Source organism: Bidens hawaiensis, unplaced genomic scaffold (genome assembly GCF_021521415.1).
Source record: "Bidens hawaiensis isolate Kalapana, Puna unplaced genomic scaffold, B.hawaiensis_p1.1 tig00008375_1, whole genome shotgun sequence".
Classification (NCBI taxonomy): domain Eukaryota; kingdom Viridiplantae; phylum Streptophyta; class Magnoliopsida; order Asterales; family Asteraceae; genus Bidens; species Bidens hawaiensis.
In genome coordinates this window covers 511556-529353 of record NW_027491593.1, presented here as the reverse complement: position 1 = coordinate 529353, position 17798 = coordinate 511556, and the positions used below count along the sequence as shown (strand labels likewise).

The window sequence follows — 17798 nt, the reverse complement described above, 5'->3', positions numbered from 1 at the left end:
TCCTCAAGGAAAGCTCAACTCTGACTATAGTTAATCCGAGTGTTAATTTAAATGGATCGAACTACCGTGTGATTGATTGTCCCAACAAATTGGTGTTGGGACCAAACACACATGTGAATTCATGTCAGGAGTTTGATGGTCGTCTGTTTGGTTTTAAGATGATTTCTTTTGAATCACTAATCAATAAAGATATTTCTTTGAAATCGACAGTTGGTATAAAATAATTTTTTGAGATGCAAATAAATAGATTTATAGTTTTAGTCTTAGATTTCCATTAAATCTGTTAATAAATTATTTATTTATTTTTCTTTGTGTTAGATATTATTGGTCACGTGGTTCATGTGTTCAAGAGCAATGCTTCTAACGTCAAGGACAAAAACAAGCGTACAATGGAGATATGTGATTTACGGTATTACTATTACACCTAACATTTGATTACATATTTAGGTTAATAAACTTTATACTTATGACTGTTTGTAACGCTTCTGTAATTTCAGTGGAAACTGTGTGTATCTGACACTATGGGATCATTATGTGTCTGAGCTCTCCAAATATGTAATTGAACATTTTGATGAAGGCCATGCGATAGTTATACTGCAGTTTGGTAGGGTTAAGTATTACACCGGTTCTGATGGTAAAGGTAACTATGTCTACTGTTTTTAACTTTCTTGTGTTTTAACATGTCACTAACTTAAACTAATGTGTCGTTTTATAATTTTCCTTTTTTAGAGAAAGTTTATGTGTCGAATTCTTTTGGATCTAATGTTAGCCGTTTCTTTATAAACGACTATTTATTTGAGATTGAAGAATACAAAAACAGGTATATTATTAAACCAAAATTTTTTTCATTTATGTATTAAGTTTGTAAATTTCATATTATATTACTTATTCCTAAATTCATTAAATATTAAATTTTGCAGTTTGGTGGATCTGCTAAATGCCAATGATGTTTCTGTTCGTAAACCGATTCCGGTGAAGATGCTGTCGTCTGTTGATGATGAGTTTTTGAGAGCAACAGATTTTTTTAACATCGGTGATATTTGTACCATTATATCTGTAAGTTAATTATTACAATCTTTATTTTATCCTAATTATCTTTAAACCCTAATTTATTGAGTGTTAAGTCTTGTTGTACTATAATGCAGCCTAAAAGTATCATTATCCTTGGTACAATTAAGGCAATCTGCCCAGATACGGAATGGCATTACATTGGGTGTAATACTTGTAGCCGTAAGCTCATGGAAAATAATGGTGAAGGTGGAAAGGAGTATGAATGCAAAACAGTAAGATGCAATGTTTTAGGTGTTATCCCTACACCTAGGTATTTACTCAATTCAAATTCAAATGTCTAATTAGTGCATTGTAAAAGTATATGTTTTTATTTCAATTTACGTATTTATACACTGTAACATCCTAAATATTCTAATAATAAATAAAGAAAGTTGCGTTAAATTGTCGTGCGTTTAATAATATTAACTAACGTCTAATATGGAAAAGATCATGGACTTGGATTTAATTAAGATGGATTAAGGGTAATGGGCCTTAGGTCCATGAGCCTTAAGGGGTATAAATACCTCCTTAAATCACCCTTAAACCCTAAACCATCATTCATTTCCATCTTATTCTCTATACATCCAAAACACACACACCACACACCACCGTGTACACGGCCGAGAGAGACGAGAGGGGCGTGAGGCCAAACGAACGTTAGTTGGTATTAGATCTTTATTACACGAGATCTAAAGTGCATAAACAAGTTAAACGAGATCCAAACGAGCACTAAAGGTATGTTCTTGACCCTTTAAAGTTTACGTTTTATTAGCGTTTAGCATTGAAACTTAGAACGAGAGTAGATCGGGTATAAACGAAACATAAAGTTGTAAACTTGATGATAAATACGAGTGTAATGAACCCGAAAATGGAAACGGCTCGATTAATGAACCCTTAACACTAGTATTGAACGTTTTTACCATAAAGGTCCAAACTTTACGTCATTCCGGGCTAAGTTTTACCCGAACAAGGCCATGGGAATGATCGCGGGACTTGTTAACGTCATATCCAAGAATTTCTCGATGAAACGAGGGTGATTCTGGTGATTACGAATGAATAGAGGCGAATGCTGAATAACTTCGCCTGCAAGCCAACTTCGCCTTCAAGCAAGTTCGCCAGCCAAGTTCGCCCCTGACAACTTCGCCTGGCATATGTTCGCTTAAGGTTAACTTCGCCAAACCTAACTTCGCTTGATGTTAAGTTTGCTACAAGCAAGTTCGCCTACCTTATCAACTTCGCTGAACCATATGTTCGCTGGACTCTAAGTTCGCCGAGTCTTAAGTTCGCTTAAGTTAAGTTCGCTTAGCATGCATTTTAAGGTAATGAATCGGGTTAACGAATGAGTAGGTGAATAAAATAGTAACTTAAAATCCTAATAGGAAATGCGTTAAGACAGTTAACGAACGAATCGGGCTAACGCATAAGTTCGCTTAACAGCTCGACCCCAGCCAGGGGCTCTGCCCCTTGGACCCTGCTAGGGGCTGCTGCCCCTAGACCCCGCTGCCAGGGGCGCTGCCCCCGGACCCCCGTTCGTTGTGGGTAGTAGCTAAGACTAGAAAGATGATATGAGTAGTGGTAGTTAATTGATACATGTAAATATTGTACAGTTAGCCGTGCACAGCTCAAGAAGGGAATAACGATTAACCGAGAGCGTAACAGGATTCAGGTGAGTTTCTAGCCCCATTTATGTGTTATGTTTTCGGGGCTGTGTGCATACTCAATATGTTATTTAATACGCTTATCCTAAGAGTTAAGTGTATGCCTTATGTGAATAATGTGAAATGTATGAATGAATGCTTGATGGTACATGAACGATCTTCGGATATTGCACGTACTGTCAGGTTGTAACGCTATGTATAAGGTAAGTATGATATGTATGCTTATGTGTATGAACGTGATAAAGTTAATAAAAGAAGGAAAGGATGATTGTATGGTTACGAAAAGGGTACCGAGCCCTAATAATACTTGAGGTATGATGTATGGTTGTATGGTAACGAAGAGGGAATCGAACCCTACTAATATTCGAGAACTAGGGAACCGAACCCTACTAATATTCGAGGAAAGAGGGCACCGAGCCCTAATAATACTCGAGGAAGGAGGGTACCGAGCCCTAATAATACTCGAGGAATGTAGGGCGTAATGCTCTTTATAACGTAAGATATAAAAGCAAGTTAGTACAAGAGAAAGTATGAAAGTATGAATGAAAGAATATAAGTTTTTGTGTATTGTATAATGTATGATTAACTAGAACTCACTCAGCGTAGCTGACTTTTAGTATGCACGCAGGTGAGTAGGATGAGGCATCTCGCTTGAGGAGACACGTGGCATTGAATAAGAGGTTGGCATCAGAAGGTTCAAGACGTGATATGTTTTAATTACTTTGTTTTTTGAAAGACAAGTTGTTTGTTTAAGACAAGTTTTGGATTGTTACGAAATGTTTTATGAAAGTTTTTAATGTTCCGCGAATGTTTTAATTAACTCTGATATTTAGAATTGTGTTTATGAGTAAATCCAACACGAAAGTAGGGCTACTGGTAACGGGGCCTTACATACACTTTTCTAGGTTCAAGATCAAAATAATGGTGCAGGATTCCACTAGAGTTGTGTCGTTGACTCTTTTTGATAGAGATGCTAAAATGTTGTATAAGAAAACATCTAAAGAATTGATTGATTCTCAAAATGAGGTTTGTTTATAAGTTTAACAATGATTAATATTATATTTGTTTCTTTGTCGTCTAATTTTATTACAGAATAAGGTGGAAAATGGTGGATTCCATGCTGAATTGGATTCTCTCTTAGAAAAGATATTCGCTTTAAGGTAGATGTTGCGGATTTCAACTTTAGAAACAATGTCGAGGACTATGGTATAAACAAGCTTACTGATGACACCAATATTATCACAGAGTTACAGAAAAGGCTTAATGTTCGTTTGGTAATAACATAATCTGAAAAAAATTTTTATTAAATTATATTTCATAATTATTTCTACTGACATATGTTGATATTCCATTTTTGTCTTATCAGCAATCAAATTCTAATTCTTTAACGTTTGGAGCATCTATTTCTGAATTCCAGTCATCCGGTTCTGTTTCTGTTATGGTATGGATATTTTTTTTAATATATTAGTTCAAATTTATAAATATAGTTAACAGAAAGATGTGAAACATGATTGTATATTCGCTCTTACTTTTTTAATAACAGATTTCTGAATTTGGAGATAATCAAACTCCAAGTTCAAATGTTGAGGCTCGTGATTTGGCAACTGATACAAAAGGAACGTCAACGTCTTTTGACGATAAACTTAAGAGAAAACTGGTTGAAGTATTTGAAGTTGAAGATGATGCTATCATGTCGTCCACTAAGTTGAAGTCTAAGAATATCGAAGAGATGGGAACCACCAGTCAATCTGGCGAAGGAGCAGCCCTTTTAACTCCTAACATGGAGAAGGAATCTAAGTGAGCATTTTCATTTATGTCGGTTTACACTTATGTTAAGCCTTTTTGAGATAATTGGATATTTTATGTTTGGCTTTTCTCTTTTGTTTCTTTTAGGGGTGTACACGGACCAGACCGAACTGGACGAGAGCATGTCCGTGTCCGTCCGTGTAACATTCGTTACTTTTCAAACTCGACCCATTTTAAATTTCCGGTTTTGTTTATATTTAAATTTGTATATTTTTATAATATTATAAATTAATCTCAATTTTTATTAATGTATTTTATGTGATCATTTCTATGCAATTATATATTTCACCACCTATGTAGTATTACATACTCATTTAAAAACATTCATAATAAAGATCAAATATTTAAGTACATGTCCCATGCAATTTACTATAATTATTATTTAACTACAACTACTACTTTTATTTTATTATTATTATTAATTTTATTATTATCGTCATCTTTTCATATGATACTTAATTAATAATAACTAATGAATGTTTTAATTCAATAAAATTTATTAAAATAGTTAAACCTTTTGAATACCCTATTAAACAATTTTTAATTTGTGTTTTACTTATATTAAATATGACTAATTTTCATAATTTCCTTAAGACATAACAACTCTATATTTTCAATATAAAAGGAGGACAAATCCTCCATTATTTTCACACCTCAATCCATTCTTTTCTTAAGTTTAAGAGCACTAACAAGTAAGTTGTTACCATGTCAAGCATTTTATAGCTTTTGTTTTGATTTTATCTTGAATGTTCATACTTGTTCATAAGTTGTTCTTCATGATCATGTTACTTTTATCATAAAAATCTTATATTTTGGTTTTAAGAATCAATATGATCATGTATATCCAAGATAAACACTATGATTTTTCTAAATCTTGGATCAAACCTAGTTATTATGCAAGAACAAACATGAATATATATTTATCTAAATCTTATGATTTGTTGATCATCATAAACTTATGAACTTTCTTTTAAATAAGATGATTTATATTTCTTTTATTTAAAATATTTCACAATAGATATAGCATACTTCATATATTTAAATTGATAATTGAGTAAATTAATTATTGTTTATTTTATTTCAACATAAACTAATATTTATAATTTCTTTAAAATAATTCATGCAAAACAATTAAGTTAATTAATTAGTAAATTAATTAATTATGTTACTTGAAAAAAAAACGTTTAATCATAAATTGTTATTAATATTGATATTTAATCTTATATTAACAAGTTATAATTATGTATCTACAACTCATTTTTAAACTAATAAACATCAAATGACTTTTCTAAACTTTATTAATTATTGTTAAACTAATTAAAAATTCTCAAGTCCCCATTTGCCATAAGTTAATGAAATAGATATTTAAATAACACATAATTCCTAAAACTAATATTAATTAACTTTTATAATCCCTATATTTAGTCTTTAAATTTTGCATTTCCTTTTTAATTATAGTTTGTGAGGTTCGATCATTTATTTCCTTAAACGCGCTTTCGGTTATTATATCAAGTTATCATCCAATTGCAAAGGTGAGTTTCTCACACCCCCTTTTTATTCTTTTACTACTTTTGGGGGTAGCATATATATCCTATCAACATTACAATATCGTTATTCATTATTTTACAAACTACTATCGTTACATGGACTTGTGTGTTTATTTGCTTACCTGCTCAAAGATTACGTGCTCATGGTTTCCTCATTAAGTATGATCATACGCCCCCTATGCACTCAGGACCTCGATGTTATGAGTGGAATAGGGACCTCCGATCCGAGTACGTTGGTTATTACCAACAGAAAAGACACTTACTTGCGCTATTATTCGAGTACGTTGGTGCACAATCCCAACTGAAAAGGACCTTACTTGCTCATTTACGCTTGTTCATGGAATTGTAGATTTTTATGTATTTATATCAAAAATTGTGTGAACTCACAAACTATTCATTTAGTTGACATTATTATATATATATGCTACTGGTACCTTATTTAGAGAACGCTGAAATGACGAAGACATTAGTACGTAGGATATTCAACTTAAATGGACGAATTGCTTAAATGTGTATTTATTTGTATTTCTCTTACATCCAAAATTGTGTACTTGTTGTTTAAATAAATTAATGATAATATTGTCACTTAATAGTGTCACATGTGTTTTGAGCAATCTGTACGTCACACTCGGGCGTATTCCGCTTTAGCCGGGGTGTTACAGTCCGTTAAGCTTTTGACGGACAAACGGACGGTTCACGAACACTCTACCGAACGAAAATTCATGTCCGTGTCCGTCCATTAAGAAATTGAGTTTGTCCGTGTCCGTCCATGTTCGTCCGTTAATATTTTAAATGGACGTTAACGGACAATAATGGGCAAACGGACACTAATGGACATTAATGGACAAACAAACATGTGAACATTAATGGACGACGAACGCTAATGGACAAATATAAACGGTTGCATATTGACACCAAGCATATATCTAAACAACTTCACATACAAATTAGGAATTACACCATATAACATCCAAATATACTTAACACTTAATATATTAACATAAAGTGGATCACTATAATATAAGAGACATCAAACATGTGTAGTAATATAAAAGTGTTATTAATAACACTAGAAATTATGCAGTTAAATTACAATACTGGATAGATATAAACACTAACGATACCTGACGGACATTACCGGACGTAATCGGACGAACGTTACCGGACGTTCACGAACTGTAACATCCTACTTTCGGTTATTATAATAAAAATAAATTTCGTTATTTCATAGTAGGTCGTTATCGGTTTAGATAGATAGAATACGAGTTGAGCCAGTGCTGGGTAAATGAATATGGGTTATGGACTTGGGTTAGGAAAGAAAGAAGGAAAGACCATGGGCTTAAGCCCATGATCAATAAATATATAAACCCTTAATATCCATTTAATCCTCATTCACACATATTCCATACACCACCCAAAACACACACTTAAGATTTCTCTCTAATTCTTCCTTATCTCTAGCCGAAATCAAGAAGGAAACCGAGCACCGACCCGAGGTAACGATAGTTTAATATCGTATGAGCTTAATCTGTTAGAAAAAGTTGCGAAACGACGAGCTGACACCGTTAAACCGTTTAAATCACGAGATCCGGGTGGAATCGGGTATAAACCGAACCTATGATGAGCTTAGGGATCACCCTAGCTCAGATCTGGATCGGACGGGGTGAAAAACGGTGAAAAACGAGCTGAGAACCGTTTTTCCGGTGAGTTCGCGTTTTTCCGGCGGCTTTCCGGCAATGACGGCGCCGGAAAAGTAATACGAGGTTAAGGGTATGTCAGGGAATGTTCTGACATTCCCTGACCTAACCCTAGTTCGCTAACGGGAATTTAGCGAATTAAGGGTGATTCGTTAAGTAGATTCGCTGAGGAAAGATAACGAACTAGCTTTAGTTCGTGTCCTAATTCGTTAAGGAAAGAATGACGAACTAGCTTCAGTTCGTTAAGTCCGATTCGTATGTCGACCAGTTCGTTATAAGGTTTAATTCCTTATGAGGACCGGTTCGCTATGAGGGCCCAATTCGCAAAACTGGCCAATTCGTTATGAAGTAACAAATTAGCCAGTTCGTTATGAAGGACAGAAGTAACGAATCAGAACTTTGAAAGAATGACAGAACAGTCCCTAGACTTAGAAAAGAATGATTTAATTACAATTAGGCCGTTGAACTTTTAAGTAGCAAATTAATTAACGATTCAAAATGTTAATGGAAAATGTGTTACGACAGTTAATGGATATAAAATTTTTCCAAGCTGACCTGACAGCTCGACCCCAGCCAGGGGCTTTGCCCCTTGGACCCTGCTAGGGGTTGCCGCCCCTAGACCCCGCTGCCAAGGGCGCTGCCCCTGGACCCCCGTTCGTTGTGGGTTATATAAAGATAGAAATACAACATGAGTAGTAGTAGTTAATTGATACATGTAAATATTATACAGTTAGCCGTGCACAGCTCAAGAAGGGAATAACGATTAACGGAGAGCGTAACAGGATTCAGGTGAGTTTCTAACCCCATTTATGTGTTATGTTTTCGGGGCTGTGTGCATACTCAATAGGTTTGTTAATACGCTTATCCTAAGAGATAAGTGTACGCCTTATGTGGATAATGTGAAATGTATGAATGATTGCTTGATGGTACGTGAACGATCTTCGGATATTGCACGTACTGTCAGGTTGTAACGCTATGTATAAGGTAAGTATGATATGTATGCTTATGTGTATGAGCGTGATAAAGTTAATAAAAGAAGGAAAGGATGGTTGTATGGTTACGAAAAGGGTACCGAGCCTAATAATACTCGAGGTATGATGTATGGTTGTATGGTAACGAAGAGGGAATCGAACCCTACTAATATTCGAGAACTAGGGAACCGAACCCTACTAATATTCGAGGAAAGAGGGTACCGAGCCCTCATAATACTCGAGGAAAGAGGGTACCGAGCCCTAATAATACTCGAGGTAGGAGGGTACCGAGCCCTAATAATACTCGAGGAATGTAGGGCGTAATGCTCTTTATAACGTAAGATATGAAATCAAGTTAGTACAAAAGAAAGTATGATTGAAAGAATATAAGTTTATGTGTATTGTATAATGTATGATTAACTAGAACTCACTCAACGTAGCTGACTTTTAGTATGCACACAGGTGAGTAGGATGAGGCAGCTCGCTTGAGGGGACACGTGGCGTTGAATAAGAGACTGGCATCGGAAGGCTCAGGGCGTGTTATGTTGTAATTACTTAGTTTTCGAAAGACAAGTTCTCTTAACCAGAACGCGCACTTCGAAAACTTAGCATACAACTTCTCTTTCTTCCGAACTTCCAATACCTCTCTCAAATGCTCAGCATGATCAGTCTCGTTCTTTGAATAAATCAGTATGTCATCGATGAAGACGATAACTGACTTATCCAACATCGGCAGACACACCCTATTCATCATGTCCATAAATGCTGCAGGAGCATTCGTTAGATCGAATGACATTACGAGGAACTCGTAATGTCCATACCGCGTTCGGAATGTTGTCTTAGGGATGTCTGCCTCTTTCACCTTTAGCTGGTGATAGCCTGATCTGAGATCTATTCGTGAGAACCAACTTGAACCTTGCAGTTGGTCAAACAGATCATCAATCCTTGGCAAAGGATATCTATTCTTTACCGTAAGCTTATTCAACTCACGATAGTCTATGCACATTCTCATACTTCCATCCTTCTTCTTCACGAACAACACTGGTGCGCCCCACGGGGAAACACTTGGTCTTATGAAACCCTTGTCGAGGAGTTCTTGCAGTTGGGACATCAACTCTTTCATCTCGAACGGAGCTAGACGGTAAGGTGCTTTCGCGACGGGCTGGGCTCCTGGTATTAAATCTATCTGGAATTCTATCTCTTGCTCCGGTGGAAACCCCGGAAGATCCTCAGGGAACACTTCTGGGTAGTCACACACGATAGGAACATCTTTCATTTCTTTCGTCTCGGCCGTAGCGTTGACAGCATACGCCAGGTAGGCACCACATCCTCGTCGTAATAACCCTTTGGCTTTTATCATCGAAATGACGTTAAACCCTGAACTTTCTTTATCACCGTAAACCATCACCGCACTACCATCCAAGGACTTTAACCTTATTATCCTACTCTTACATACTATCTGAGCCTCAAACTCAGACAACCAATCCATCCCCAAAACCACATCGAACCCTCCTAAGGTTATAACATACAAGGTAACAGGGAACTCATGTCCCTCCAATTCTATCTTACAGTCCTTAACCATTTTCATTATTTTAACCGAAGTGTCACTAGCGGTTTCTACTATAAGAGTTTCAGACACTCGGAAACATTTCATTTTAGCTAGTTTACTAAATGGTGCGGCTACGAAACTTTTGTTTGCGCCCGAATCAAACAATACTGAAGCGGAAATACCGTTTACTAGAAACGTACCGTTTACTAGAAACGTACCGGTGAAACTTTTGTTTCAGCTACGGGTTTGGTTTTTATCAAGCATTTTGGCGATTTTAATACCCTTGTTATGGTTCGACATCACCCACTACGTTCCCTAACCGTTTTTGGTCGTATATATATCCCGTATATACTATAAAGCTTGGACCTTTAAGTAAAAACGTTCAATACTACGTAAACTTTAAAGGTCAAGAACATACCTTTAGCGCTCGTTCGATCTTGGTTAGCTTGTTTATGCACTCTAGATCTCGTGTAATAAGATCTACTACCAACTAGCGTTTACTCTCTCTCGGATCTTGCTCGTTTATGGTGTGTGTGTGTGTGTTTGGAGTGTGTAGGGATTATGATGGAAATGAAATGAGGGTTTAGGGTTTTAGCTTGGTTTAGGGGATATTTATATCCCTTAAAGCCCATGGACCTAAGGCCCATTCTCATTTAACCCATCTCAATTAATCTAAGTCCATGATCCGTTCTTTACTCGATATTAATTAATTAATAACGCGAAATCACTAAACGTAACTTTCTTTATTCAACATTATAAATTTTAGGATGTTACAGAAAACCCACAACTCAATTTGAAGTTGCATATTATTGGAATAAGACAGCATGATGCGAGACAATATAACCTACCATCCAGTTCTGAAGTTACTGCTTTAATTGTCGGTGATATTGGTGACGCTGTAGATAACCGAGATATAATTGTTACCAAGCAATCGGTTTCCTTAAAGCGTATCAGTGAACTTCATCCATCGTATACACCTCTTCAATACCCGTTGTTTCATCCTTTTGGTGAAGATGGTTATCAGGTTAATATACTTCATAAGAATGTTTCATCATCATCAACCTCAGCACGTAAGAAGGTTACAATGCGTGAGTTTTTTGCTTATCATATTCAAGATAGGCCACATCGGTTTTCAACCATCTTAAATGGTAGGCGTTTGTTTCAGCAAATATTAGTTGATAAATATATGATGATTGAGGCACAACGATTACATTTTATACGTGGTAAACAACATGAGCTACGATGTGATACTTACCAAAGTTTACGAGGTATGCAATCTGTTGGAAATACTGATGTTTCAAGTGCTGGTCAACGTGTTATTCAACCATCCTTATTTACTGGCGGAGCAAGATATATGATGCAAAATTACCTAGACGCTACGTGTCTCTGTAGATGGTTTGGTTATCCCGATTTTTTCATAACCATAACCTGTAATCCCAATTGGCCAGAAGTTAAAAGATTTCTTAAGGATACAACGTTAAAGTCGGAGGATAGACCTGATATTTTATGTCGGCTTTTTAAGGTCAAACTTGATGCACTGATTAAATTGGTGAAGGATAAGTCTTTGTTTGGAAAGGTTCAAGCAGGTAATTTTCTTTAATTTGATGAGTATAAATTTATAAACATGATCTACTATAATATTTTACTATGTATATACTTGAATTTCAATTTAAATAAACAGTTTATTTGTTTACCTATTAAAAGTTGTCTAATATTTACTTTTATTATGCATGTTGCAGTTGTTTACACGATAAAGTTTTAAAAAAGGGGGCTACCGCATGCTCATATTTGCATATTTATGCATCCATCTAGCAAGATTCATAATCCACAAGATGTTGATAAATTTATTTCTGCTGAGATTCCAAACAAAGACACTGATCCAGACCTATATAAGCTTGTATCTGATCATATGATTCACGGTCCGTGTGGTGATGCTAATCCGAATTACACGTGCATGGTAAACAAAAAATGCTCCAAAGGTTTCCAAAAAATGTTTAATGATGAGACAGCTGTTGATTCGCAAGGTTTTCCGGTATACAAAAGAAGAGATAACGGGCAATATGTTGTCAAGTCAGATATAATGATGGATAGCAGAACTGTTGTTCCATACAACAAGAGTTTATTAAAACAATTTCAAGCACATATTAATGTTGAGTGGTGTAATCAAGATGGATCGATAAAGTATTTGTTCAAATACATTAATAAAGGTCCAGACCGAGCAACAATTTCTCTTGTACAAAATAACAATGCTGATAACTCAGATCCTAATTTAGATGAAATCAAAGCGTTTTATGATTGTAGATATGTCTCTGCATGCGAGGCAACATGGCGGATATTTTCATTTGATGTGCATTATAGGATTCCGTCTGTTATGAGACTTGCTTTTCATTTACCCGGTGAGCAACATGTAATATATGGTGTTAACGAAGATATTGAAGATATTTTAAACAAGACAACTAATGCTTCTTCGATGTTTACCGGCTGGTTTGGGTGTAATAAGAACCATGACCTTGCAAAAACTCTCACATACGCAGAGTTTCCAACAAAGTATGTCTGGAAAAACAGTTACGTAAATGGGAACCTCGCCTAAGGGGTTTTGTAATAGGTAGAGTTCATGCTGTTCCACCAACATTCGACGAGGCTTACTATCTAAGAATATTATTAAATAAGGTTAGAGGCCCAAAATGTTTTGAAGACATTCGAACTGTTGATGGAGTTGTGTGTGAAACTTTTCGAGATGCATGTTACAAAAGAGGTCTTTTAGATGATGATAAGGAACACATAGAAGCCATTGAAGAAGCAAGTCATACCTTTACTGGATATTATTTAAGAAATTTAATTGCTACAATGTTGATTACTTATAGTTTATCTAGACATCATTTTGTTTGGGAAAGCACTTGGCAACTGTTAGTTGACGGTATTCAATACAAACAACAAAAAGATCAAAATAACCCCGGTACGATTTACTCATTTTTATAATTATTTCAATTATTGCAAATATATAATATCCATTATAATAATATAAATATTTAATTATAGTACTTTCTTATTTTATTTTCAGGTTTGATTCTTAATGAAGAACAGTTAAAAAACCTAGCACTCTCGAAAATTGAAAATTTTCTAATTTCAAACAACTACAGTCTTAGAAGATATAAACAAATGCCATTTCCAGATATGGAGACAATTTCAAGAGCAACTAATCCGTTAATGGTGGAGGAGCTCTCATATGATACCGAGACCATGAATAACGAATTTAATAATCTCTTTGATTCGTTAACAGATGAACAACGAGGTGTTTATAATGAAATAATGAGTGCTTTGATTGATAAAAAAGGTGGAGTTTATTTTGTTTATGGTTACGGCGGTACTGGAAACTTATTTATGGAAACTTTATCTGCATCGATAAGGTCACAGGGAGAAGTTGTGTTGAATGTTGCTTCAAGCGGTATAGCTTCTTTGCTTTTTGAGGGTGGAAGAACCGCACATTCGAGATTTTTAATACTTATTAATTTGACCGAAGATTCAATTTGTCCGGTAATATTACCACTTACTTTATGTTAATTTTATATTAATCATTTTTTTAGTACATATGTCTTTATCTGTTATTTTAATATCAAATTACATTTAAATATCTTAATTTGGGTTTGTTTTTTTATTATTTCATAAATTAGGTTAAAGGAAATACCGACGTATATGAATTATTGAAAAAGACAAGCCTAATAATTTGGGATGAGGCACCGATGATTCATAAGCATGCATTTGAAGCATTGGACATGACTTTAAACGATGTTATGAATGGTGATTCGGCCAATACTTCAGAAGCGGTATTTGGAGGTAAGGTTGTTGTTTTTGGCGGTGATTTTCGCCAAATTTTGCCTGTTGTAGCCAACGGTACAAGAAGTGAATGTGTCAATGCTTGCATCAATTCTTCTTATATCTAGTCAAAATGTAAAGTTCTTAAACTAACTAAGAACATGAGGCTTACAGTTGGATGTCGATCTTCAGACATTCAAAATATTACAGAGTTTGCTGATTGGCTATTAGACATAGGCCAAGGAAACGTTGGCGGTCCAAATGTTGGAGAGGCGGTTATTGATATTCCCGACGATCTTTTGATATTGAACTCAGTAGATCCGATGGGTGATTTAATAAGGTTTGTCTATCCTAATATATTAGATAGATTCAACGAACTTACTTACTTTCACGACCGTGCACTGTTGGTACCTTTGAATGAGGTCGTTCAAGAAATTAATGAACGTATGTTAGACCTCTTTCCTGGTGAAGAAGTAGAGTATCTAAGTTCGGACAGTTTAGCTGAATGTGAAGACCTTTCTGAGGATTTTGATCCACAGTTGTACTCTCCTGATTTATTAAATGGTTTAAAGATGTCAGGAATGCCTAATCATAGATTGGCCCTCAAAGTTGGTGTTCCGATCATGCTATTAAGGAATATTAATCACAAAAAGAGTTTGTGCAATGGTACGCGGCTTCAAGTTGTTAGTCTCGGTAGGCGTGTAACTGAAGCAAAAGTTGTCTCTGGTACGAATATCGGATATTGCACTCTAATTAGTCGAGTAAGTCTTACACCAACTGATAAGAAACTTCCGTTCAGATTAAAAAGAAGACAGTTTCCTATATCTGTATGTTTTGCCATGACAATCAACAAGAGTCAAGGTCAATCATTGTCAAGAGTTGGATTGTATCTTAAAGATCCAGTATTTTCTCACGGTCAGCTTTATGTTGCTTTGTCACGAGTGAAGACTAGAGATGGTATTAAGTTAGTGATACTCGACAAAGAATCAAAGCTTATAAATAAAACAACAAATGTTGTTTACAAAGATATTTTTGGAAACATAGAATGTTAATGGTTTAAATTTCCTATGTAATTCAATTTGGAATCTCATAATAAATGTAATGGTTATAATATAATTTATTTTGTTCTATACTTTACAACATTTGTACTTAAATTTTATTTTTTAATATTTTATTGGTATCCTATATTTAATTTTTTTATTTAAGTATAAATAATTTGTTATTTTTAGTATTATACACAAATTTTCTGGATATAAACATGTTTGTTTAAAATTCGTTTTATAACATGCCTTTTGAATATTTACTTTTTAATTTAAATTATTTAAGATATTTATCATACTATCTAATTAAATATTATTAACTATAGGGTAACTATACATTATAATAATTAGATAGATTTCATGATTAATTTTCTTGGAACAATAAAACCGTCACTTCTTATATATATTTTATAATTTTCCATTTTAATCCTCTTCATCTTCTTCTTCTTTAACAATACTAAGTTTCTCAAGATAACTAAACTCCGATAATGGCTACGATTATGAACTGGAGGTTTTGTAAACTATTCCGTAAGTATCAATTTGTATTTAGCGGTTTAGCAACGTTAGAAAAAGATAATATTGAATCAGTCATGTTGTTCGATAATCAGTTTAAACATCAAATACATCAGATCGGTTTTAGGAAGAATTTGCCATGTCAACAAGAAACAAATTTGATAAATGTTTTACATCATTTCTTTCATGATCTTTATCAAGAGGGTTTACCTTATGTACATGTAAGGGAGTGGTTCTTTTACCCTTATCAAAACAAGGTTGTTATCTGATTTGAGAATGGAGAGTATAAGAATTTTAAGCCGAAACAACTATTGTCGTTTGATGATTTGGTGATGTTGAGAGAGCTTGATATGTTAAAGTTAGCAAATGCAAGAAAAGAAATTGCGCATCTTGAGTTGGAAGCTGATGTTAGTTCGAAGGTGAAATGGTTAGAAGAATGTTCTAACTATGAGAGTGATTATGAAGATTTTCCCGACAATTTTGAGTCTGATGACGAACATTAAGGTAAAATATAACTCTTTTCGTATTGTTGTTATATTTAATACAAGTAGTAGATGTTAAAACCGGTTTACACTATCAAAGTTATTATGATTGTTATTCCGAAAGTTTGTTGTCCGATGAGAAAGTAGAATGTAGTATATTAATACTTTACATTAGATATTGTTCATAGATTTAATAAAAGAATTATATTGACAACATTTTTTTAGACTTACTAACAATGATATTTATGAACTTAAGCTTTGTATTTTGTACATAACAACTTTGTAATGCTTAGATGTTATTAATTATTAAACATGTTGTTATGTTAAATTAATTTTAATGAATTTTTGTTTTGTTTTTAAACATTTTCAGGTGTTTAGTAATTTGAAGTTTGTGTTGGTATAACTTTTGAAGATTTTGCTGATGTTTTAATATCAAGAACCTGTTTAGTGTTTTTGTTAATGTCTTTTGTTGGTATGGTTTAATTTAAGTTATTGTAAATTTGAAGTTTGAATCTATAGACAATGTAATTTTATAATAGTTTTGTAACAAACAGTCAACAAGTATTATCTTAATTTGACCGTATGTTTAAATTTATTATTTGTAGTGACATGTTCTTTCACCCGCGTGTCACGCGGGTCTATACCCTAGTTTGATTCTATTTGGTTACGTTTTGAAGGAAGGAATAGGCCGAAAAGGTGGGATTGTTGAGGTGGTTTTCTATGGAAATGAATTTGAGGTTTTCAACAAGCAAAGTCAACTTGTAACTTATAAGTTAGTTATAAGGTATTAAGGTGTCAACTATCAATAAAAGTACTTTAAACAAGGTTAATTAAGTTACACGTTTACTATTGTAGGCTTGTAGCTATATGTTGCCAACTAATAATTCACCACTTTCCATTCGAGTAGATGAACGAAGACTTGAGAGTTGAGATGATCTCACTCGTTCATTAATTATCTTGATGAGCATGTTTAAACGTGAAATTCTTATTAGTCCTTTTGTACACAACTAATGTGTCCAAAAAAACACGTACGTGATAATTAGGATGTGAGTTTTTTAATTCAAACCCAACAACTTTTTAAGGTGTTACAATCATTTCTTATAAACACGCCTTCCTTGATAAGGTTTGTCAACCATTTTAGCTAGAATGTTGGATTCGTTTAAGGTGTTCAATATACCCATGGGGACTCTGTCCTTGGTGAGGTTTGTATTACCATTACAAAAGAATTTGGAATGATTGGTACCATTTATAACATTTGACATAGCATACGAATCATTATTGTTTGTTTTGTCCGCTAGAATATTAAGACTTTGTTAGTTGGGTGGAGATTTCCTAAGACGCCACCGTAGTTGGATTAACCACCTGAGTATGCTAAATAATGCAAAATATTCTTTCAGTCAAATTTAATGCACCTAAAATGCATTGGTAAAATGAGAGGCAAAAGCCGCAAAACATTTATTATAACCTCAACATGTCTTTAGTTCATGTTCGATGTGAGGTTTGCATGGAGGTATGACAAGTTTGTGATAATGTGTAACACCCATATTTGACATACCGTTATATAATAACATTAACTTCTTTTTTATAATATCTCATAAATGGTTTCAAAATTATCGCTTAGTTCTGAGTCAGGTAACAAAATTCATCAAAATGTTTACAATAATAACAAACC

General features: G+C 34.3%; 2 protein-coding genes and 1 long non-coding RNA gene across 3 annotated transcripts; all 3 read left to right on the top strand.

Moving 5' to 3' along the window:
- The first annotated feature begins 344 nt into the window (after positions 1-344).
- LOC143637660 (uncharacterized) lies at positions 345-1075 on the top strand. The gene is made up of 3 exons (XR_013154468.1): positions 345-409; positions 498-820; positions 921-1075. It is a non-coding gene; the product is annotated as an uncharacterized LOC143637660 (long non-coding RNA).
- Positions 1076-12076: 11001 nt separating this feature from the next.
- Positions 12077-14219, top strand: LOC143637642 (uncharacterized). The gene is made up of 4 exons (XM_077104978.1): positions 12077-12825; positions 13143-13234; positions 13340-13812; positions 13950-14219. Exons 1-4 carry the CDS (start codon positions 12077-12079, stop codon positions 14217-14219), a joined length of 1584 nt encoding a protein of 527 aa, XP_076961093.1.
- A 33-nt stretch (positions 14220-14252) lies between these two features.
- LOC143637641 (uncharacterized) lies at positions 14253-15143 on the top strand. Its single transcript, XM_077104977.1, has one exon. The coding sequence runs from the start codon at positions 14253-14255 to the stop codon at positions 15141-15143; it is 891 nt and encodes a 296-aa protein (XP_076961092.1).
- The last annotated feature ends 2655 nt before the right edge of the window (positions 15144-17798 follow it).